Source organism: Schistocerca cancellata, chromosome 3, assembly GCF_023864275.1.
Source record: "Schistocerca cancellata isolate TAMUIC-IGC-003103 chromosome 3, iqSchCanc2.1, whole genome shotgun sequence".
Lineage (NCBI taxonomy): Eukaryota > Metazoa > Arthropoda > Insecta > Orthoptera > Acrididae > Schistocerca > Schistocerca cancellata.
Genome location: NC_064628.1, coordinates 557,800,038 through 557,826,196, shown reverse-complemented (window position 1 = coordinate 557,826,196; position 26,159 = coordinate 557,800,038). Strand labels below are relative to the sequence as shown.

Genomic DNA, 26,159 nt, shown 5'->3' with positions numbered 1-26,159 from the left:
CTATTATTATTATTATTATTATTATTATTATTATTATTAACAATGTGCCATCAATAAGTGTGCCTTGAATGAAAATTACTCTTCATAAGCTGTACAAATGAACAGATATAAAGACATAAAGAATCTGCTGAAGGTAATAGGTATGGGTATGACTATCTATTGTTTATTTAATTTGTGGTTTCTTTTATGGCAGAAAACGATAAAAGAAAAAGCCCCATAAGTAAGAAGAAACATAACATACAAAAGAAATGTGACAAACTATACCAAAGTGTTGTTTAGTTAATTTTAGCTTTTCACTGTAAAATATGCACCCACAAAGTTAAATTTCATAGCAAACAGTGCCTGTACATTGTAAAGTAAATGGTTGTGTTTATAACATATTTTGTGTGTTTGCATTTGTCTGACTGATGCTGGTTGTACTAGATGTGCTGTTTACATACAACAACAGCAGAGCAAAAACACCAATAGACTGTTTATTATTTGTAGTGTGAGATGTTATTGCTGAAAATTGAAGTGAATTATTGAATGACAGAGTGAAATACTCTGAGATGTTCACTACCTCTTTCTTGTTGTGAGGGATGGTTTTATTATTATTATTATTATTATTATTATTATTATTTTATGGGAACTGTACAGATACAGCTGCTCAAACATAATGAAACTGGAGCTATTGTTGTGCTGTAGCAGTTCTTATTTTTTGTGTTATTGAGTTATTAATAATAATATTTTCTCTATCTCCCCTCCTCACCGTTTTCTTGCATAACATACATCACAGGAGATCCAATCAATTTCATAAATCAATTTAATTATTTATGCAAGGATAGATCACCACTCACCACATAAATGGCACTCAGTGGCAAATGGGGCATGTAGAAAGGGCAATAAATGATGAGCTTTTGGATAAAGTAATTTTTTAGAAGTTACTAGGTTGAGAAGCAGACTTTTCTAGAAATGTATTGTCCTTTCTACATGCTTGTCTTTTGCTCAGTGCCTCTTCTTTTCAGAAAGTATTGATATATTCTCATATCCATAATTATACTCCATCATGAGTTTCCTACTATCTCTAATGAAACTGTACTTCTCATCAGTAAAGGCTGTGTGACTGTATTATTGCTTTTATTGGTGAAAAAGAGAACAGATTCTTGCTTTTTGAGGAGGAAACTATCATTAAAAAGTATGATATGGCGAGCTGTATCTTTGTGAAACAGTGAAAAATGTATTTATTTGTGTGTCATTCAAACACAAATACACTGTTTCTCACTCTAGTAGTAAGGTCAATTTGATATGGTAATATTAGAGCATAACCTAGGTATGCCCATTATACTAATACTTGTTCCATAGATCATATTCCGTTTCACCTGCTTTATTTGCTGCATTTTTATATTTTCTCCTTCCATCAGTTAAATTCACTATCTCTTGTGTTACCCAAGGACTTCTACTAGCCCTCATCTTTTTACTTACTTGATCCTCTGCTGCCTTCAGTGTCCTACCTCTCAAACCTACCCATTCTTCTTCTACTGTATTCCTGTGGCCTGTTCTTGTCTGTCATTCCCTAATGCTCCATGTGCAACTCACTACAACCTCTGGTTCTTTCAGTTTATTCATGTCCCATTTTCTTAAATTCCTACCTTTTGCAGTTTCTTCAGTTTCAATCTACATTTCAGAACCAGTAGATTGTGGTCAGAGTCCACATCTGCCCCTAGAAATTTCTTACAATTTAAAACCTGGTTCCTAAATGTCTGTCTAACCATTATATAATCAATCTGAAACTTTCTGGTGTTTCCAGATCTCTTTCACATCTTCTTTCATGGTTCTTAAACCAAGTGTTAGCTATGATTAAGTTATACTCTGTGCAAAATTCTACCAGGTGGCTTCCTCTTTCATTCCTTCCTGCAGTCCATACTTACTTACGATATTTCCTTCTCTTCCTTTTCCTACTGTCGAATTCCAGTCCCCCATGACTATTAAATTTTCATCTCCCTCAAGTGTCAGAATAATTTCTTTCATCTCATCACACATTTCTTCAATCTCTTTGTCAGCTGCAGAGCTAGTTGGCATACAAACTTGTACTTCTGTGGTGAGTGTGGGTTTCATATCTGTCTTAGCTACAATAATGTGTTCGTTATGCTGTTCATGTAGCGTATCCACGTTAATACATTTTTATTTGTTACTGAACCTTCTCGTGCATTACCCCTATTTGATTGTGTATTTATAACCCTATATTCACCTGACCAGAAGTTCTGTTCCTCCTGCTACCGGACATCACCAATTCCCTCTATATCTAACTTTGACCTAATTACAACATATGTGGTGTTAAATTTGTTTTGTTTTTGTGCCTGTTGTGTTATCCTTAAACTACTTTGACTTGCTTTATTTCATAAATTACATAAATTATTCTCATCCATTCTGACAATGTAATCCATCTATAAATCATGATCTTCCACGCCCACCCCCCCCCCCCACCCCCCACCCCCTCCGGTTGCAGTCAGTTCTGCATGGATAGCTTGTTCGCGTATCATAAATAGGGAACTCTCATTCCAAGTGTGGCATAAATACCACAAATTGAAGGTGCAGAGAAGATTTTGTTGTAGCTATAAAGGGTGTTCAATAAAGACTGGCACTAATGCTTGTACAACAAATTATTGTAAAAAATCACTCATATAGACTTGTTTCCCCCTCAAATTCTTCCCTCCAGTGCAGTGCACTTGTCCCACCTCCTTTGCCATTCCTGGAAAATGTGGAGGAAGCCATTCCTTGACACCCTCTAAACCTTTCACTGCGTTGGTCTCATTGTCAGTTTGATGTCCATGAAGATCCCTTTTGGAGCCACGTCAGGACATTAAGGTGGATGGGATATTGTAGAGATGCATTTTTGTGCCAGGAACTCTATAGCGCCGGCCGTTGTGGCCGAGCGGTTCTAGGTGCTTCAGTCCGGCACCACGCTGCTGCTACGGTCGCAGGTTCGAATCCTGCCTCAGGCATGGATGTGTGTGATGTCCTTAGGTTTAAGTAGTTCTAAGTCTAGAGGACTGATGACCTCAGTGTTAAGTCCCATAGTGCTCAGAGTCAATTGAACCATTTTGAACTGTAAAGCAGCATTAGCAACATGTGGCCTGGCATTGTTATGATGAAGCTCCCATTGTCCAATATATACGTAGGGGGGTGGGGAGGGGGGGGGGGGGGGGGAACACGCATGTGCCATCCCCTGGTAATCAGAATTGGTGACCATGACCTTGTTGGCTAAGTTCTGTGTTTGTTACTTTTGTGGTGGGGGTTGACCATGGCGGCACTCATTCTGTGCTGCTCCGCTTCATCTCTAGTTCATAACAATACACCAATGTCTCATCAGTAGTGATAATTATTTGCCACCAAGCATCACCTTCATCCTCAATGCATTGTTTCCAATAGTGGCACACATAAATACAAGCCTGAGTTTGCTGTGTCTTAAGCAGTCACGGTATCCATCGTGCACACACCCAAGACATTTGCAAATGCTCTTTTAAATTTGTGCCAATGCTCTGATATCCCAAGTATGTGTGCAAGCTGTGTAACAATGAGACTTGAGTCATCACAAATAATGGCACCTGCTCTATTGATTGTTGTTTCTGTTACAGCAGTAACAAGTGCAACTGCTCCTCCAAGCAATTAAGCATTTTTCTGCCTATTTTGGAAAGCAGTGTCTCAACAGAAACATGCTTGGCAAGGTATTGCAGAGTCCGCATAAGCTCTCTTCAGACTGCCATAGGTTTCAGTAGAAGTTTTCTTCAACAGAACACACAGCTTCATTGCAGAATATAGTTAACAAAAATCAAGCATGACGATGTTTAGACCTGATTATGAAACACTTTCACTCTCACAGGGTGCCAGCACTTTACTGACACAGCTATCACTGTAAAATTTGTTGTGACTGAGGGTTAGAGTACATAGTTCAATGGCACATGGACAGATGTGACAAGCAGGCACTTAATGGAAGGAAAAAAGACTTCAGTGCCAGTCTTTATGGAACATCCCTTATATGTAGAATTCTCATATTGGGACTTAATGTGATAGTTAGAAATGCTATATAATCTTTTTTGCAGTTCCACAAAACAAATTAGAAAAACAGTTAGGTAAGGTACAAGTTTACCCCGAAAGTGTATAGAAATACTCTTCATTAGAAACAACTTTATTAGTTTTACTGTATTCTGTCATTGCGCCAAAAACAAACTCTTATTTTTATGAACTGAATCTTTGTTTTCAGTGATGTTGTCATGTTTAAAAATGGACTTGCTTGCCTATTATGCTGTAGTGTTATGCATCATTACTACCAAAATGTTAGTATTCTCACCATCAAGGGAGCATTTTAAATGATATAACTTCCAACCACAGGAAAAAATTAACAGACTGAACAAAATGAATGGTAATTTTATGTCATATGAATGTTCAACTGTTAGTAAATTCTGTTTCAAGCTTGTACAGATTAGTTGTCATGCTTAGTATTGAGTGACATGATAACAATACATTCACCATGAAAATTTAATAGCTTCTGATCTGAGTGATATGTGCTCTCCATACCACAAGCTCTTTCTTCGGCAGTGTTTGATAGATACAAGTCTACATTACAGTGAATATAAGGTTTCACATATTTTATGTATTGTCAGATGATAATGGTTAGAAAGGTACAGAACGTTTGCAGTCTCCACTTGATTACAAGGTTTTCCTCTTTCTCCAAATGAATGACTTTATTTAGCATTAACATAACACTGTATTTTTGATTACAGAGTCATTGTTGCAACCCTTTGATGAATAATAGATAGCAGCAGTTACATACTAAAACAGTATTGTTGCTGGGGCGTAATGTTTCAGCCTATATTTTGGCCTAGCAGTACTTGTTTTTACATGCCTTAACATTGACATTCAGTTGAAACTGTAAAAGATATTAAATTATCATAATGTTTTAGCAGCAGAAATTCGCTGAAAATCATAATTATGCTGAAGCTAGTTGGATATAATAGAATAATCTGTCCTGAAAATGAATGACTGGTGGTTTTGACTTAGTCTAACAGCCATTTCCTGTCTTTGCTACAAGAAGTGCTTCAATAGTTCAGTTTCATAATTCACAAATGTAACTGTTTCAGAATTAAGTGCAACTGGAGAACATGTTTCAGTTGTATATGGAAATATGTTGCTAATGCACACTCACAATGGTTGTATTCAAAATTTGCATCATAAAAACTAGGAGCAGGGTGTAATGCGGGAGTTGTGTGAGGTTAGGAATGGAGATATTCTTTTGAATGCTGAATTGTAATTCTTTGGTGCTGTTCATTTTTGCTTAGTTCAGTTTATAGAATGTGGATGTAGTGTAAATGTGACAGGAAAAGCAGCACATGACCATTGAAAGGTATTCACACTTATATTAACGTTCACCTACATAATCAAAACATTGACAAAACTTTCAGCTTTGTGCTAAAATAGTGTCTTGTCTTATGCTGCCAGACAGTGCCACAGAGTACCTAAAAGTGTTACACACAAATCATCTATGCCTTTTTAACTGAAATAAATCCACCTGATGAGGGAGGTATGATCTTCCAAAACACTTAGTGGGAATAATAATAAATATAACTGGTTGCAGTAATCTGTATTTTCAATTAATATTAAGTCAGTAATAAATGACATTTAAAAAAAAAAACTTAGAAAAGATAAGAGAGAGGCTAAAAAAATCAGTCAAATGATTTCTATTTACGAATTCCTTGTACAAATAGCTAGCACTAGAGTGAATAGTTCTTAAAAAAACTGTACAGTGTTTATATTCTTAAAGTACAAAATTGCTTTGATGCCTCTAAATATAGCAATAAAAGCTTTTTATACACAATGAAAGATTCCTATGAGCATATGGGTTGTGCTCTGTACAAAAAGTAATTTAATAATAGCACTGCCATAAGCACAAGTGTGGTGAAGTGTCTTGCTTTTGTTGAATATGAGTATTCTTAATGCACTGTGATACCCAAAAATTATATTATTTAAGCATAGTAATGCGTTTAGTACTCTTCACTGAATCGTATTTTCTGTTGTGAAGATTTTTGTTGATACTGTTTCTAATATAGATGAGGAATGTAGTTAACATGCACAGGCATGTAAAGATGGCAGAATGCTCTCGAGATGTATTTTGGTGAATAGAAAGTGGACTGCTTTAGTAATTTTTTAATTTTTTTTCAGTGTGTACAGTGTTTTTGTTAAGAGGGCACAGAACATAACAAACATGGTTGCTGATGGAAATAGTGATAGTAAAAGAAGATTCTGGTATTTGTAGTAGTCTCTCCCTCTCTCTCCCCTTCTCCTTCGTACGTGATATTCACACAGATGAAATCTTTTGCTTTTAAAAATGAGAATTGCTCATCATGCACCAAATAGGGGTGGCACAGAGTAGTAGAAATAAACATAAAAAAGATGAAACATTGCAGTCCACCTTCGAGGCTCACTTTCTGTATCACTTTTTCGTTGTAAATACCATATGCCACTTCCATTTTGTGATTAATCATCTATCCTCACAGATTATGTGCCATCCTGGATTTCCCATTACTCTTAGTTTTTGCAGTCTGTGTGAATGTATACATCTCTACATGCACTGTGTTTTAGAAGAAACTGCATGTTTGGGAATAGTTGTCTCCATTTATTTCTCTGGTGCTTTTAGCATAAGAAAAATTGTAAAATTGAGCAAGCATGCTACACAGTTCCAAGTGTTCTGTATGGTGAAAAACTTTTATTTGATGGAGATGACTTTTTTTTTTACTTTTTCAAATCAACTTTCAATTAAATCTTTAATGATCATTTATTATTCAGAGTAACTAATTGTTGTTTACAAAGTCATGTTATATTTCAGTTAATATTTAAGCGTTGATGCATGTATAAATCTAGTCAAAAACTTCGAAGAAGTGCTTGTTAGAAAAGTTGCTGGCTGTTATTCCAGAATTTTTATTATATATGCATTTTGCACTTATTTGTTTCAATGAAATAATTCAGAAAATAGTATAAAATTAGTGAAACTGTTTTTTGCAGATACTGCATTTAGACTTACAATGTTTGTCATGTAATGTCATACTGAAATACCTACAGCTTTTTACTGGAAGTTGTGAAGTGCTGCAACCTAATCCTGAAACTTATTTCATATTTTCCCCTAGTGTCCTGAACTCATTTCCAATTTGTTCAAAAAAGGAACAGAAATCAAACAACATCCAATGTAGAGTCATGGTTAGAACCTAAAGTGTTGCAGCAACGCCTGGTGGGGAGAGCCATTGTCGCAATTTTGTCCTGTTACAGCAACAAATAAGTTCTCAAAAATTAACAGTAATTCTCCTTACTCAGACTGCTGTGATTTGACATGGTTATTTAGGACCTGTAGTAGGTCTTCTGTCATTATTAGCATATTCATAAAATAATTTATCTGTTGGTAGTTGGGCTTGCTTTGTAGTAATAATTTCTCTCTTTCCAAACTCCATCAGATAACAGTTAATTGTGGTAAACACAATGGCTCATGACTCAAGGGGACAAATGAAACAAAGTTATTATGCAGTTTTTCATAAATGAAATTTGTAATGCAATTATGTATTTCAGTGTAGGTGCATTTGCAGCATTAAGTTTTGTTCTCTCTTCAGTGACCACAGGCTTGGGAAAACTGTTGAATGCTGGTAATGATGTAGCTCTCCTGCATGTGTGTTTACTTGCTTACTACCCATTAACTTTTTATGATGCTCCTATTATCACATTTCTTTGTTACTTTCAGAGTATATTTTACAAAATTGTTTCCATTAGCAAGAAAAGTGAATATTGCCATAAATTACAAAGCTGTGTCATGGAGCTGCCCAGACAGGTGAACATTTGCCAGAATCAGATTTTCAAGTTTCATATTTTGAAACAAGAGACATTTCCTAAATGAAATTTGATAGCTTCCTTCCTCTCTCAGTCTGTGCAAACGTATGTTATTGAGACTAAACTATGCTTTTAAATGTTATATGTGTGAAAAGATATATATATATATTTTATGATTAAACTTTTTCATGACATGTAATCTTTAATGACTTTTATGACCTGTTCACAATTTTTCTATTGTCACCAGTGTCTTGCAAAACTTCAAATGTGTACATTAATACTGAAAGTGCTGTTAACTGTAACTCACAAAAATATTTGCTATTGTTTAAACAGTTCCATAACTTTGTTGTTGTTGTTTGGTCCTTACCTATCAGCCAGTAAGTAGTTTTTGTATGAATGTAATGTAAAATTCTGTTTTTTATATTAACAAATAAATCCTTCACAGCTCCTTAACTAATGTGTTTTACAAAAATTATTTGTGTATAACTTGCATTGTGCTTCCTTTTTAAATGCAGATTAGAATTTTGTATACTCATGTTTTGTAATAATAAAGGCTATCAAAGACTTATTTCTGTGTTAAAACATACATTTCTTGAACAGGCATTGTTTGTAATGGTGATTTAAAGCATTTGCATTGTGCAGACAGGTCATTATATCAGAAGAAAATTTTCCTGTGTTATGGGTTCAATGGAAGACAGAAATCTGTTTATTCATAGAATGCCATAAGTTAAAAACTTTAACATAAATTTCATTTACTACTTTCCTTCTTCCATCCTAGACCACATTTCTCATTTATTTTTGGAATTCATAAATTTAATTTCACTATTCTAAATTAAAGTGCAAATATTCCATCAGAACTTTGGAGAGCCAGCTATGACAAAATTCTTTAATTTGGTGTGCAAGACAGGTGAAATACCATCCAACTTCAAGAATAATATGATATGCAATCTTTAAGGACTTATGACCTGTTCATAATTTTTCTGTTGTCACTAGTGTCTTGATACTTCAAATGTGTACATTAACACTGAAAGTGCTGTTAACTGAAACTCACAAAAATATTCCAAAGAAAGTAGTTGCTGACAATTATCGAACTATCAAAAGCGAAATGAAGATAATGGAATGTTGTCAGATTAAATCGGGGATGCTAAGGAAATTACTTTAGGAAATGAGGCACTTAAAGTAGTCGGTGAGTTTTGCTATCTGGGCAGAAAAATAAGTGATAACAGCCAAAGTAGAGAGGATATAAAATGTAGACTGGCACTGGGAAGAAAAGCATTTGTGAAGAAGAGAAATTTGTTAACATCGAATATAGAATTAAGTGTAAGTGTCTTTTTCTGAAGATATTAGTATGGAGTGTTGCCATGTATGGGAGTGAAACATGGACGATGAACAGTTTAGACAAAAGGAGAATAGAAGCTTTCAAAATGTGGTGCTACAGAAGAATGTTGAAGATTACATGGTTTGATCACATAACTAATGAGATGGTACTGAACAGAATTGGAGAGAAAAGAAATTTGTGGGACAACTTGACCAAAAGAATGGATTAGTTGATAGGACACAATTTGAAACATCAAGGGATCATTAGTTTAGTATTGCAGGAAAGTGTGGAGGGGTAAAAATTGTAGAGGGAGATCAAGAGATGAATACAGTAAGCAACTTCAGACGGATGTAGGCTGCAGCAGTTATTCAGAGAGTAGCATGGAGACCTGCATCAAACCAGTCTTCAGATGAAGACCACACCACCAGCCAAGTGCAAATTAGTTTATTCCCAGTCAGGCAACAGCACCAGAAGGAAACAATGGTTGGATGTGTGTGCTCTGTAAATAAATTTCCTCCTAAAGCTAAACCATTTTCTGCCCTTCATATGTGCCTGCCCACTGCATAGAACCTGTTCTGTCTGTTGGGTAGTGTTCTACCTTCATATGCATATTTCTTACCTGTTCCTCATTATGTTTATCATTATTATTTAATATGTAACATTAATTATAAGTGAAATATGGTTAACCAGATTTGTCAGGACGCTGCTCTAGTGATAGGAGAGCTTGGAACAAAGTCCTTGATTGTCAGGTAGGAGTTTTCGTTTCAGTTTGGTGAATGTGTGCTTCATCTGGAGTACCCATTTTACTTAATAGTAAGTATATACAAAGAAAACTCATTATATCTTTTTATATGACACCATGATTAACTTAAGAATTACACTTGCCAGCAGTTATTTAATATTTTTGGCAATGTATGCACCATGAGAGGCGGGAGGAAGAGAAGGCAAGGTGGTGGGTTGTTTTTTTTTTTTTTTTTTTTTTTTTGTAAGACTCAAAACATTTTAACACAGTAATCAAATATGACTTTGTAAAACTAAAAAAAAAAGAAAAAAAAAAGATGGCTGGCCAGGTCTTCCCTTCAAATGGCAAAGTAACATTACTGTGAATAGTCACTTTGGAACTTTTAGTTACTTCCGTAGGGAAGAAGGAGGAATAGTTTTGGGAAGGAAAGGCAGATCACTAATGTCCCAAATTTAAAGCGAGAGAAAGATCTCTAGCAGGGTCACAAATTTAATATACTGTGGTCAAGATGATCTGTGAAATAAATTAAATTACAAATTATGTGGCACCATAAACACAAGTTTACCAACAAAATCAGATTTTATAAAGTGATGTCAGCATATGTGTTGCACGATTGTGAGAAGAAAGAAGAAGAGAGCTGTTGAAACAGTGGAAAAGCAGTTCCTGAGAACAGCAGCTTTGATGTACCCATAGAATTGAAGTAAGAAATGAAAACATAAGTAAACATATAGAAGAAGACCTCAGAGGGGAAAAGTAGCTAATGGTATGATCATGTCTTACAAATGGAAGGCAAAAGGTAGGCCAAAAGGCTTTGCTCTGCATACCAACGGATCAGAAGGATGTTGATGTTTGACATCCAAAGAAGAGGTGAGATAATGACTGTAGAATTCCTATTTGAATGAAATAGATGGCATATTTGCAAAAGGAAGAGGAAGAAAAGGCTATGAGAAGTTGGATAGCCAGTGGGCAACTACAGAGTGAAAAAATACATATGTATACAAAAGTTAAAAAATACAGAATAGTGTACTTGTTTGTTTTTTTTATTGTTTTTTTGTAGTTGGGGTCTGCCAGCCAAATCAGCTCATGGTGTATACGTGGACAAGGAAAAAAATTCCCGGTTAAAAATACACTTTCTCCCAGGTGACAGTATCATTTCCCTTATCAATCCTTTGAATGGTTATGGTTTTATACCCGGGGGTACAATATCCTAGCACTTTAAATAACGAAACTCAGGGAAAAATACACGTTTTGGAAACATCTTTGATGTGCAGCAACATGTACGCTGCGTATTTTCGTATTACGAAAGTATACACTGGTATTCCACCAAACACCGCATGTTACTTTCCGAATCATTGAAATCAAGATTTCGATGCGCTTTTGTAGCTCATGTCACGTAATCTCGCCAGCCAATGACAGCGGATATTCAGAGAATAGTACATGTGTAGTCAGCCAACAGTAACACCACTGTTAAGTAGCACGAACACACAAACAGGGACAGTTAATAGTTTAAATTAATATACATAGTATTGCTACAAGAAAAGCAAAGTTTTCACATATGATATTATTCTCAAGCTGCAAGAGAAGCTAAGCTTTCGCATATACTGTTGATCTTCTTTGCGCGCGTTACACTTTAAGATATATCACACAAATGTGCCAGTAAAATTTTTAATAATGACATAAATGTCTGAGGGTTCGAAATTCTTCTAAATGGCGCGTTATCAAAGAGTTGATTTTCAAATGAAACTCAAACGCTCTGTGATTTAATAAATTCATAGTAAATTCTTGCACATAGTTCAACTTACGTAAAAGGATATTTACTTTGAAAGGAACGCTTTACAAACCACTATTCGCAATATTTTCCCGCGACCTGTTAGAAATAGGTTCGTTTCAGTAGTTGCCAGAAAGCGCAGATAACAGTCGACACCGCGCTTCGGTGGCTATCATGACGTAGGGTTGGGTTGGGTTGGGTTGTTTTGGGGGAAGAGACCAAACAGCGAGGTCATCGGGTTGGGGAAGGAAGTCGGCCGTGCCCTTTCAAAGGAACCATCCCGGCATTTGCCTGGAGCGATTTAGGGAAATCGCGGAAAACCTAAATCAGGATGGCCGGACGCGGGATTGAACCGTCGTCCTCCCGAATGCGAGTCCAGTGTGCTAACCACTTCGCCACCTCGCTCGGTATCATGACGTAGGAAGCCCGTATGTACGTACGTGTAAAACATTGAAAGATCATACATTATATCATAAAAGCAACAAGACATCAGAGGATACTGCAAGAGCATCGGAATTTTGTGAACAATATTAAAATGTGTACATTTAAAGTGCATACTTAAAGTGGACATTCGTATGTCCGGATTCCCAATGATGTAGACCTCGACACGATATTGACCTTTCCAGTGTGGTTTTCGGGATGTAAATTTTCTTGGAGCACAAGTTCCGTATTATATCATGTTCGGTTCTTTATTGTGTCATAATGCCATCTGTGCTAGAAACCGAAAATGTGCACTTGAAATGCATCGAACAGTTGAAATTAGCCAGTACTGTGGAACTAAACATTTCGTTTCAAATACATTGACTGCCTATGCGGAAAAGGTTAACAAAAGTCAAATATCCTTAGCAAACAGACAAAAATAACTTCATTGTTCCGCAAGGCGATTAATGCTTGACTGTCAGAAAGGTGGAAATAAAATAAAATCTGAAACTAATGACATAGTTTAGCCTTTCGTAAATATGTGAATGTGTTTTAATTCATTCGATAGCTCCCAGCCACAGATATCAGTTTTGTTTTCATTTGGCGTGAGAGTAAACGAAGGGGAAACAGCAAAATCACTAAACATTTCTTTCTGCGAAAGAATCTATTACCTCATCAAAGTTCGTCAAACGTTTTGCTACATGAAAAATCGAAACGTCGTTATCTAATACTACAAACGCCGTTAATACAAATAATACCCAATACTGGTGTGGTTTCTCGATCTGATTACGTCTATTTTGTCACTGTCTGCTAGATAAAACAAAATAGGCCTTTCTAATATGGCTGCAATTTTGTAACACACCAAATAAAAGTTACTAAAAAATGGCTCTGAGCACTATGGGACTTAACTTCTAAGGTCATCAGTCCCCTCGAACTTAGAACTACTTAAACCTAACTAACCTAAGGACATCACACACAGCCATGCCCGAGGCAGGATTCGAACCTGCGACCGTAGCGGCCGCGCGGTTCCAGACTGTAGCGCCTTTAATCGCTTGGCCATCACGGCCGGCCAAATAAACGTTACTGTTTTGGCACAAATGGCCATTTTTATAACACAATAGAATATAATCCACGAAGTACCAATATCAAATGCCTATTAGGACTAATACAAGCAAAAAGCTTTATGTTAGGAAATAGTTTCACATTTCATTCATACGCACCAACTTCTCAAGCATGAGATCGAAAAGTAGTATTATGAAATTTTTATGTAAATATGGAATCTTCTTATTCTTCCATAATTTGTGTGATGTCCCTGTTTTTTCTCCTTCCTCGTTCTAACAATCTTGTCATCACCACTTCTGTAGCTACTCCTGCCATTGTCAAAATTTGTCCACCGATTAACTTCACTAACGCTGTCAGAATCACAGGTTTAGTTATCCCGCGATTATTTTCCGGTTGGGCGTTATTACGTATTCGAATAACACGTTTTCCGCGTTACTTCCGGACTAGAACTTGCACGTCTCCTAGTCAGGGACTTTACAGCTATCTGGCCAAAAATTTTGTGGCAAAATTTTATTTTCTTGGATACATCGAGAAGATAACACGTAATCTTTCTCGCCTGTTATTCCTGCTAGTCGTTTATTTCCATTCTGGTAGTCTGAATCTATGGATTTCGCTAGTAATTATAACAACGCTGATCATTCGCAAACCCAATCAACCACAATCAGCGAGCGATTGGCATTCATCCGTTTACTCCCTCAGCTCGTATTGCCCCGCCCCCTTTTGTCTGCGGAAAGTTTATTTCTAGATGCGACGAGGATTCTACTGACAGAGACATAACGTACACCATGCATGCATTCAAGTCAACTTATGATTCATTCAGAAATCAACTTAAAATGTGCTCAAAAATGTTCAAAAACCAACAGCGAAGCGTTTCAAAATCCTATGAATAATCGATAGGCAAAAGTGCGCTGGGTGCTAGGCACTTTGTGAAACAAGGTTTTTTTTTCCTCAAGAATGTGAATTTGGCGCCCCCTTCTTCTGGTAGCATCTAGCTGCTTGCTGCGACTGCTTGCACAGCCAACCGACGAGTTAAAATTTTAACTCGTTGCAGCCAACAGCCACATTCCTGTAGCCAGAAGCGGAAGACTCTACTACTCATACGTAACTCAACTGCGCATGCGCATGATCCCGTGCGTAACTGCTAAAACAAGTAAACAGTTGCGACTACACACTCATTGGAGGCAATTTGTTGTTATGAATCAGTGCATAGTCCCCCTAAAGCCTTTGACACATTTTCAATTGGCAGACGCTTGTACGAGCACTATGCGTCTTTGTTGTATATGGCGCATTTCCTTTGCAATTTAAGTTATTTTCGTTTTTTTCTCTCGTTTATGTTTTATTGTTGAAGTATTATTCTGTAGTAGCGGAATACAGTAATATCCTTTGTTAGAGTATCGGTTCTTACCAGTCACAATTACGAAAATTTAACTGAAAACTCAAACAATGAAAAATTCCCGGAATTCTAAAAATATCCCGGGTTTTTCCCGGTTTTCTCCCGGATGAAAAGCTTCCCAGGTTTTTCCCGGATCTCCCGGGTCTTATACACTCTGGAGCTGTATACAGATGAATTTGGAATTGTAATTTTTGCATCACTGGATTGAGTCTCTTTGGTATCCACATCTATACCCAGCAAGCAATCTTAAGGTGTGTGGTGGAGGATACTGTGTGTAACATTGTCCCTTTTTGTGTTCTAGTCACGTATGGTTCACAGGAAGAGTGATTGCTGGTAGCATTCATGTGGGCTTGAATCTCTAATTCTGTCTTCATGATGTTTTCACAAGATATACGTGGAGGAAGCAATATGTGGGTTGACTCTTCTAGGACTGTACATTCTTGGAACCTTAGCAGTAGACCATAACATGATTGAGAACACCTCTCTTTCAGTGTCTGACACCGAAGTTGGGTGAGCATCTCTGTGATGTTTTCATGCTTACTAAATGAATCTGTAACAAAATGTGCTGCTCTTCTTCGGATCTTCACCATTTCCTCTATCAGTCCTGTCTGTATGGCATGGATCCCATGACAGGCAATATTCAAATATTGGTTGAACAAGTGTTTTACAAGCTACTTCCATTGTTGATGGACTACATTTCTTGAGAATTCTTCCAATGAATCTCAGTCTAGCATCTGCCTTACTTGCGATTAATTTTGTGTTGTCATTCCATTTCAAATCTCTACATGTGCATAGTCCTTGATGTTTTATGGAAGTAACTACTTGCAGTAATTGCTCTGAAATTTTGTAATAGTACAATAAAGGATCTTTTTGTCTATGTATTCATGGTATGTTACATTTAATTTTAAGGTCAGTTGCCACTCCATGCACCAAGCATCACTTCTCTGCAGGTCTTCCTGCGTTTTGGCATTTTGTTACTTTCACATCTGAAGACCACTTCTCCATTCAGAATGCCATTCTGTGTTCTGTTTGCTAGAAACTCTTAGGTTCCAGCAACACAATTGGTCTGATGTTTACTTCCTTAGGTGGCAGTGCAGAACTGTATTAGATGCCTTTTAGAAGTTAAGGAAATAGGTTCTACCTGGGTGCCTGTATCTATTGCTTTCTGCATTGGAAGCAATATATTAAATGAGTCAACTGCCACCCTAAATAGTATTTGAGAAAACTCCATAAAATTGTACTTGGTTAAGTGTTGCTCGTCTTTTGCCTCAATTTTTCAGTAAATTATCGGCGTTGTATATTTCTTATCAGTAGACAATTACAAAATTTTACAATGAAACCTGGAAAGCTACCACAATTTGTAGTTTTAAGACATGCCTAATCAGTGCTCAAAACACCATAATGAAGTAATGCAAAAATTTAATCATGATGATGATTTTAATGCCTTTTTAAATTAGAAAGAACAGATTTAGCACTACATGAGACACCATGTATCAACATTACTTTCCACAAATTCCATTTAAATGAGAAGACTTAGGGGTAGTTACAATATATCTCTCAAATTAGCTGTTTACCCTTACTAATGCTAGTATTGTCATACTACCAGAATCTTTCACGTAACAGAAAACCTGCGCATCTAGGAAATAAAACACTACCAGCTGCATTTTTTCATTAATTGGCACCTCACACTTAGCATACATACAGTTACACCCATGATTATGTATCATGGGGAGTTAATGATTTAATTTTTAGGGATTTGGAAACAGGTCCTCTGCTGAAGTGTGAACTGTGAAACAAGCACTTTCACTATCAGTTACTGTTCATTCAGATGACATAGTGGAACTATTGCAAATAGAGTGTAACTATTACTTTTTTTAAAAAAAAATATTTTTAGATTGCTCACGTTCTTGTTATATTTGTTGGCAACACATTAAAAAAATTAGCACCAGTATGTGTAATTACTGTTTCATATTTGAAAAGAAATATAATTTCGCTATGAAAACTGCTTTTTTGAAAATAGAATGCTACCCAATTTGCGCAAAACTGGTAGTTACAAACACTAAAAATCTTAACATGTAATATCCCTAAAGAGGCAACAACATGTGCTTAAGATCTCTACAATTTTCTGTAGGCTTACATTCAACCCTAAACATTATTTTCTAAATCAATAATGATTTAGACTATGCATATTGTACTAACACCTTCATATTACTGTAAGCGAAGTTTATAAGCCAGAGGTCAGCTGAGCCTTCTTTGGGTGGAAATTTAATGTTACATATAATATATTGGTAATATAGAGCATCCATGCTAGATGTACACAAAAACATTTGTTTATATTTCAGTGCCTTTTAATGTTTATAGGTTTATTTCTCCAGCAGTGTACACAGGAGCTCAGACATTTTTATGTCCATTGGTACAGTTCAGTGTGGATACCATTTATAGCTCGACAGATATGCGAATGGCACTCCGCTTCTCGCCACACATTCATAAGCATGACAGTGTTACGGTCTCGCTGCAGCATAGATCTGTTTTCTCAAATCTACTAAATCTCAAATCCTTGTTCTGTATGCAGTGTCCTTGATAAAACCCCAGGCACTGAAATCCACTGAAGTCAGATCGGGAGACTAAAGGGGCCAGGATGTGGGGACCCCACTCATTTTCCCCCTCTTCCAGTCAAATGCTAAGAAAACATCTCTTGGAGGATTGTGGGAGGGGGGTGGGGGTGGGGGGTTGTCAGTACCATTCGGTTGGAATATGTCATCGAGATGTGTGTGCCCAGTGACTTGCTTGTGCCTCGAGACTCAGTGCTGTTCATGAAATGATGAGGATCACAGCTTGGAGATTGTGTCTATTGACTGCATATTTACCCAACAACATAAAATATTGAGTTCTGAGGTGTGTATAGCTGTAGGCTGAATACCCTTTATTGTGACAAGGGTTTTTATACATTGTGGACAGCTATCCAGGATGAAATCTCATTCACTTGTAATTATACTCATAATTATACTTTAAATAGAGAAAATTATAGAAATTACTACAAAGGAAAAAAGAGGAAAAATAGCAAGTAAAAATGTTTAGTTATTAATCTTTATTTTATTTGCACTATCCTCCCATTTCTAATTTCGTTTTGTATCTCAGTCGTTATGAACACATTGTGATATTCTGCCACTGGAAATGTATGGCAGTTTATACAGATATATATATATATATGTACTTTTTTTATCCATTGTCTATGTATTGTCCCTTTTCCTCTTATTACAAAACAGAATACATCTACATTTCAGAGTTTCAGCTCCATCCATTGGTTGTGTCTTTTAATTAAATATTTACAGTACTGAACAAAGTTTACAAAAATATATATTTCAAATGTGAACAGTAAATTCCATTCAGCTTGAGGCACTAGGCCAACAATAAAAGATTTGTTTGCAGTTATAAATAAAAAATTTATTGGTGTATCCCAAAATTCAGAATTTTGTTGGCATTAAATTACACTCAGGAACCATTAACACTTGTAACCAACCACAAAACAAAATACACGCAAAGCATGTCAAAAAGTTACACTTAAGATACCCTCACAATGCTAATAACAAATGGGCATTTCTTCATATGCAATCTTCAGTTACATTACAATATGCACGTTTCTGGGTGTGTGACTTACAATTTAGTATTGTCTGAGCTATGAGTAGTAGTGTGAAAGCATTGACATATAAGTACTTTCATAGTAATGATTGAAGTTTGTGACTGGAGAATGTTTGGTTGGAACTGTGTGTTTTTAAAATAAAGCATTCAGCAGTTCTCAAAATTTAAAAAAACAGTTACAGTTGCACCATGTACCAGTACAAACCTTGAGCCAATTGTGTATATGCAAAAGGAAATGCAAGTTTCACTGCCATCCAGGAATGGCAGACTTAAAGCTCATACAGTAATTTTGGGGAATATGCAGTTACAATGAAGATGATGCAAACTTTAACACTGCTCCTCATAAAGCAAATGGACTTCCAAGTTAAAAAATACAATCCTTGATATTGTGTTCACATATTCCTTGTTCTCCTTTGCTAAGTAATCTTACAACATAAAAACATCACCACTTGTTTCTTTTAAAAGCATTCTTAAAATCACATTTTACATACAATTAGAAAATACAAATAAAATAAAACTACAAGGAAGAATTCTGTACACATGGAGTATTTCAACTTATATGAAACATGATATGAGTGATTACACAGAAAATCACATTGATTTAGTGCAACTCATCATTCAGTAGTAATCTTCATGCACCAGTACATTTCTGTACTTACAATCCTAGCCTACATCATATTACTTTACAGTCCACAATTTCTGAGTATTTCAGAAACATCAACAAGTCACATCACACTTGAGTCTTATGTGCAACTGTTAAAAATATACAGCCAATTATGTATTGTCAATCATCTGCAACAAGGTGGTTATTCTTGATTGAAGAGAGAAGTGAAATGAACATAAGCTGCTATTTTAAAATACTAAATTTAATTAAATCTTATACCTTACATCCACACATTGATGAAAAGGGTAGAGAAGGGAGGACAAGGTTTGTCTGGGAAATAATGAAGAATGGTAATAAATAGTTTCAAAATGATACTTCCAATGAAGTCAATTTGACAACCTGACATATCCACATTTATACTTTTCTTTTTGTAAACAGGGACATTCTGGCAATACTCACTCACTCACTCTCATTCTTTCTTATCTTCTCTCTTCAAGCAAGTTGCACCATCAGCTCATATCATTGCCTTTTTGGTCCACAACTCTGATTTTATACCTGAGCTGGCTTCTGTGCACCAACAACCATCATGAGTTTCTGCGCAAGATGTGTTGCCGCTACTGCAAGAAAAAGGAGAAAATTAAGGGTTTAGAGTAGCATACAGAGATGAGCCTTAGAGTTCATTTCTGAAACATATGATTGCTTTGTAGTAAATGTTTACATTTTCTTGCAACTGATCTGTATTAATTGCTTAAATGAGGGGCTTGATTATCAGTGGAAGTGAAGTTGTAAGACATCATATTAAAAATTAATTGGAAATTTTTCTAAAATACATCTTCACCTCATACTGAAACTGTGCAAAGCTGGGACTACCTGTTTTTTTCTTCGGTGTAGGTGACAGAATGTTCAGGTTAACCACAAAGTTTTGATTTTCTAAGGATATGCTAGTTTTGAATTAATATTGTCAGGTTTTATACAATTTTATGTCCTCTTAGATGGTTCCTTGGTGTACAGACCAAGTGAGCTGCTTAATTTAATACTTTCTTTTTTAATAATGGATTTTAAATGTGTTAAGTACACATATATAAAACAGTCTGACAATGTTCCCACCAAATTAAAATGTCCAACAGGTAGCAACAACTGTTAGAACACTTTTTTTTGTGTGTGTGTGTGTGTGTGTGTGTGTGTGTGTGTGTGTGTGTGTGTGTGTGTGTGTGTGGTGAAGATCTAAGTTATTGTGCTTTGACAACAATCATTACAAAGTGGCAGAAAAGAATAACTGACCATAAGAGTCACAGAGCAGCATGCTCATTACTTTGCCTGCATTTGGCTTATGTATACATCATCTTAAAAAAAGTTTAAGCAACAAATTGTTGTGCTGCAATCTCTTGGACACAAACATCACTACAAACTGCACATTTGCTCTTTCCTTTGTTTGTTTGTTTGTTTGTTTGTTCGAGGGTGTAAAATCAACTAAGGTCATGCATGCCCATTTCATAACCTTGGTTCGTCAAGAAGTAAAAAGGAACTATTCGTTAAACCCAATTTATGGATGGAAAGCGAACTAAGAACAATGATTTCCTCATGGAGAAAGGTCCATAAAATACACTGTAGAGACAGTGGAGGTCCCAAACCAAAGAGTAAATGTCCATCATATTGCTAAGCCAAATAAAAAAAACAATGAGCACTAAGTGGTGGGGGATCACCACATTACAAATGGCGATGGCTAAAACAATGCCCAATATACAATCTAGCTAAAATGATCTCCTCTTGGTAGAGGGTCAAATGAGGTTCACCAAGCTGCTGGGAGAGGTTCAATTTTTCAGAGCTTGTTCCTTTGAAGAGAAGACCCGTGGTGGTGCCAAAATTACACCACCTGCTCACAGACAGCAGCACAGAAATCATCCAAAGGGATGAAAGACCTAGTGGACTGAGGTAGGAGGACTGCATGAAGTACTATCACTAAGTTCCACGTGAAGTTTGAATCCAGAGTAATTTCCTTAGGAAGTGAGTGAATTCCAAGATGAATATGGGCCACTGCATTTAAGCCAAGGTGGTAAAGGGTTCCCACACATCAAGAACAATGGTAGGTAGCTTGAAGTTAAGCTGCCAGAGCAATAGCCCAATCAACTCCGGGAGGGAACAGAAGGAGAACGTGCTCCATACTAGTGGGAAGCCACCGAAGAATGAGGCGTATGATCGGTGGCCAGACATGGCAGACAAATGGCATGTGTACCTGCTGAGAACAACATCATGTCGGTATGACAGCAGTAGTTTAGTAGCTTCTTTATAGAGGCTGTTGACCAGGCTCATGTAAAAGTGCCAGTGGCCAATAGATTCCATGATGGTGGATTGTATTAAGATGGCGTAAAATGGATGGACATGCAGATGCATTAACAAAACACCTATAGTCTAGTTTCAAACAAAGGAGGGTGGTCTTATCCACACACCCAAAAGGATCTCCTCTCTTAAAATTCTCTTGGAAGAAATTTGATCTCTCCATTTAAAAGAGGCCTATGATCAGTCATGTCCATAGCTCTCTCATGTCTTTAATTATTGCTGCCATTCAGGCTCCACCCACAAAAACATTGCATCTATTACATTATTCCTGCTCATTCCATTCTTTTCCAGGTTGGCTACACTCAGTCAACCTGTAGAATCAATTTTCATAGATCTGACTACTTTGCCTCCCAATGAATTTTCCTCTGACACTTTCAGCCCGAATATCCCCACTGACGTAATGATATAGGTCACTGTGGAAGCTTGTTAGAGATCATTTACATTGCGTAATTTGTAATACGTACTCCTTCAGTACAGGATGATGATATCATCCTACAATATGTGGTGTCCAGATTTTGTACGATAAACAATGACAATTTTCAAACAATGATCTCGTCAGTATGTTTCCCAACTGGAGGCTATATAGTCAAAATCCTCCTTTTACTGGAGTTGTGGACAAGTTATTTTGTACACACATTGAGACACTGCCATAGCCTTAAGTACCTACCTCTTAACACTAGAATGGCAGCGTTTCTGAAAATCATAAAATGCCATGAAATATTTTCATATTCGACTTGAACAAGTACTTTATTTTAGCGAATGTACAGTGTCAAAATTTTAACTTTACACACTTCCTTTAGCCCAGGCAAATAGAACAAATCAGATGCTTCTTTTGCATTATGTGTGGTCTAGAATGGACCTTAGACAGCTTACAAAAGTACCATTTGTTCATGGGCAGTCCCTGAGAAAACCCCAAAGAAAATGATTTTTTTTGGTACAAGAAAGTACCAACTGTGGGGATGGACACTTCTAAAATTACTACTCGTGGAAAATCCTTGAAATTTTTATCATATAGTCTTAAGACGATATTCTTGGGGAATTTTCAGTTTTTTTAAAAATATCATTATCCATTACTTACACACGTAATGTCCAATCTGAGGTGTAATTGTAGTTATAACTGGCATAGTGAACACATGGCAGTGGTTCTGAGGTCACCGAACTATGCTTTTAAATCACCATTTTCTCCACCAATAAAACTTTATGATACCCTGTCTCTCTACAATGGACACTTGACATCTATATAAATATACCTGAAGTGGCATTGCAGTGACAAAAAAGGGGTAAAAAGGTTCTCAACATGCCTGAAAATAACTTAAAATGACTGTTGAAAGGTATGTAAAACTGGAATGATGGCAAAATCAGTAAAATATTTCTAACAGTTTTACTCTTAAGATAAAAGTAATAAGCCAGGCGTTTTCAATGAAGTGGTATAAATGAGCAAAGTATCCAGAATCAATGGAAAGCAAACGATTTTGTGTTATCCTTATATTATGCATAGTTATGTCAAAGTATGTAAATAAACTGTTGAAACTTTACTGACCTACAGAATTTGTTTTTCAAAGCAGCACACCAAGCTGTAATGGCGAAAAGAAGGAACCAGTAGGAAAATGCTCTTATTGGAGCACTAAAGCCGAATATTTGCCCCCTTATAAGACACTGACAGAAAAGTAGGGAACCAGCTGCCTAAGTTCTCATTATGCCTACCTTACCAACAATTTTGGTGGGATAACATATTCACACTTTTTTGTGCTGAAAGAGAGTAGCAGAGAGACAGTAATGGTGGAGGAGAGAGGAGACAGTGCCAGTGGGAGAGAAAGAGAGGAGGCGTGATGATCTGTGATAGTGGTAGTAAAAGAGGAAGAGAGATAGAAGCAGTGGGAGCAAAAGAGAGTGGAGGCTTGGGAAGGGGATGGGGGGGGGGGGGGGGTTTAGACCCTCCCAGATTGGCAAACTTTAATTCGTAGGTATAGGGGAGGGTGCATTTTGGACTGAATTTTAAACACATAGTTGTAGAGAGCAAAAAAAGTTGACTCCTCAGAATTTTTGAGCTTCTAAGGTTTGGTGGAGACAGTGGCAGTGGGAAAGAAAGAATACATCAATGGGAGAAGGAGAAGACATTGGAAGGAGGGGGGGAGGGGGACATAGATAGTGGCTCTGAGAAGAAACTGCTGACTATGAAGGCTTAAATACACAGAGAAATTGGGACAAAGGATTTACAAGTATAATCTTCCATGTTAAGAGTGTAAATAAGTTTGCATGCCAAAATTTTTGGTGAGCTAGGTAGAATGAGGATTGAGATTGAGGCAACTGGCTCCCCACTTTTCTATCAGTCTTTTAAAGAGGAACATCTTTGCTTTTCCACTGGTTATGTACTTCCTTATTTCAGCATGAAAATGCCTTACCTATGTATTGTTGCTCATGGTAACAAGTTTCATAAACTTTAGGCTTTCATACATTAACATTTTATAGAAACTTCTAGACATATTTACTGTATGTGGTCCATATCATACTCCCACTTATCCCACACCCAACTTTGTTGTTCTTTTAACTCAAGTCATTGGAATCTGCTAGATACACTTAGCACAGGTAATTTCAGTTTTACATACACATTTTCTGCACACGATTTTGTGGCGCTTTAGACAGTTGTTGCTGGCCCTGTTGCTTTTGGAGAGGCTGATATGGCGCCTCAATTTTCTGCATGATTTTGGCCCCATATCCTCTTCTTTTATCTGTTCTCCTTCCTGCTCTTTTGTTCCCTTGAGTTCATCAGCTGAAGTATGAACTACTTCCTTTTAATTTTCTTGTTCGTTATTATTTTGTAGGTGATCCATGCGTCTGCTGCCTTTGTATCCAACATGGAGTAGAAAACATGCATTGCCCATGTCTTACATGCAACATTTGTAGCATATTTATAGGTCATTTGGTCTACCACATCCAAAAATGGCTCTGAGCACTATGGGACTCAACATCTTAGGTCATAAGTCCCCTAGAACTTAGAACTACTTAAACCTAACTAACCTAAGGACATCACACACACCCATGCCCGAGGCAGGATTCGAACCTGCGACCGTAGCAGTCCCGCGGTCCCGGACTGCAGCGCCAGAACCGCTAGACCACCACGGCCGGCCTACCACATCCACCTCATACTTTGTTAAAGTGTAGAATATTATCGTTTCCAGTTTTTTCTTTCTCTACTACTTTAGCGTGTGGTGTACTCTGAAGTATGACATTTTCACTCGCCTTTCCTTGGTACACAATCTTGGTGCAATCTGTGTTACACAGTCTTGGTGCAATCTGTGTTACACAGTCTTGGTGCAATCTGTGTTACACAGTCTTGGTGCAATCTGTGTTACACAGTCTTGGTGCAATCTGTGTTACACAGTCTTGGTGCAATCTGTGTTACACAGTCTGGTGCAGGATGTGATGGAGTGTATTTCAACATTTGGCTTTCTTTTATCACATCAGGAATTTCATGACAGATCTTTGAGAAGTAGTTTTCTAGTGTCACATTTCTTCCTTGGTTTAGAAATAGTTCCACGAGACGTAGAACGGTGTATTCTCTGAGTGGATGCTTCTCCCTATGCATATCCTCTTTTCTGTGCTAAGGGAAAGCATTACACATATACTTTGTTCTCTACATGGGTAGCTACCAGAATTTGAGACCATATTTGTTGGGCATCTAATTGAGTGGCCTTGCATCTTGTTTCACTTGATGATAGATGATCATCTGTGGTTAAATTTTCTTAAAGATAGTAAGAATGGACACTGTTTTCCTTAACTTTCCTCAAATTTCAGACACAAGAACAAATTTGTTGGCTGGCAGCCACTAAGCTTGAATTGATTTTTAATCAAAATGGAGAAATCTGAGAAGCTCCAGAAATCTGTTCCTTGCTCTTCAACTTCGATGAAATCAGGCCCCCAAGAATGTGACTGAAGATCACCTGCAGACCTATCTTTTGTTCAAACAACAACAACATGAGTGTATGTGATAGTTATAAAATTTTTCAGTTTGTCACGTAAGATGGTCCAGTCATTGTTTATTACTACATTTCGAGCATTTGATTCTGTGTGTTTCTTCATGAAGCATAGGAATGCTTCATCAAAAATAGGATGGAATGCATTGATGATAGAGTTGTCTACTCATTGGCAAGTGTAAGTAGTGAGACCAACTCTCCAACTTAGTTCCATTCCTAGCGACCATCTTTGTAGAGGCATGCAAGTGGACCTGCTGTGGAAGGTGAGGTGAGGACTGGTGTAGGTCAGTATTTGAATCCTGCTCCATCACTCCATCCTAATTCACAATGTCTTTATCTTCACTTGCTTCTGGTACAAAATCCTCATCTTCATCAGTGAAGTCAATTTCCTATTCAGCACGTAATTCTCTAAGAGGTGCAACATTTCTTCATCACAAAGTCCACACTGAGCGACATGTTCAAACACAGCTTTCATGGACAAAGAACATTACCTGAATGACACAATATAATCTGTGGCAGATGGAAATGTGCCTCAGCCAAGATGCAACAATGAGCAGCAACAAATCTGTATGATTACTAATTGTTTTAACTTCACTGTTGGATTATTTACATATATCCAGAAGAGAAATTACAGTGGTGTCAGATTGAGCCCTTCTGCCATTCTAAAAATGTCCAAGAAAACAAACATTTTGTAAATCTTAATACATCACCATAAAGAGCAGAAAAAATTAGGGCAAGTCATGTGATTTCCTGAACCAAGTACAAAAAAAATTGGATATGACAAAAGAAAAAAGTATGACAGGGTCTTTTGATCCCATCTGCTGTTCTAGTGACTGGATTAGTCAGAGTTAAAAACAGTATAGATCACCTAAGATAAAAAATTACTAGTGCCATCAGTACAATGAGGACTTAAGTATTCCTTGCCTTATAATTTGGTGAAAATATTTTACAGTATTTGACAGGCTCTGAATGTAGTAAATTGAAATTTAGCAACTACATCTAATCAGAAGTTCCTTCTGCATGTAGAACCACAGCAGCTTTGAGGACTACAAGCACC

At 36.9% G+C, this 26,159-nt stretch overlaps 1 protein-coding gene across 1 annotated transcript in view; it reads right to left on the bottom strand.

Moving 5' to 3' along the window:
- Positions 1–17,698: 17,698 nt before the first annotated feature.
- LOC126175402 (large neutral amino acids transporter small subunit 1) overlaps positions 17,699–26,159 on the bottom strand; it is a 386,698-nt gene continuing 378,237 nt past the window's right edge. The window contains exon 12 of the mRNA XM_049922194.1: positions 17,699–19,408. Within this exon, the coding sequence (XP_049778151.1) occupies positions 19,406–19,408 (3 nt within the window). The 3' untranslated portion in view covers positions 17,699–19,405. The remainder of the gene's footprint in view (positions 19,409–26,159) is intronic.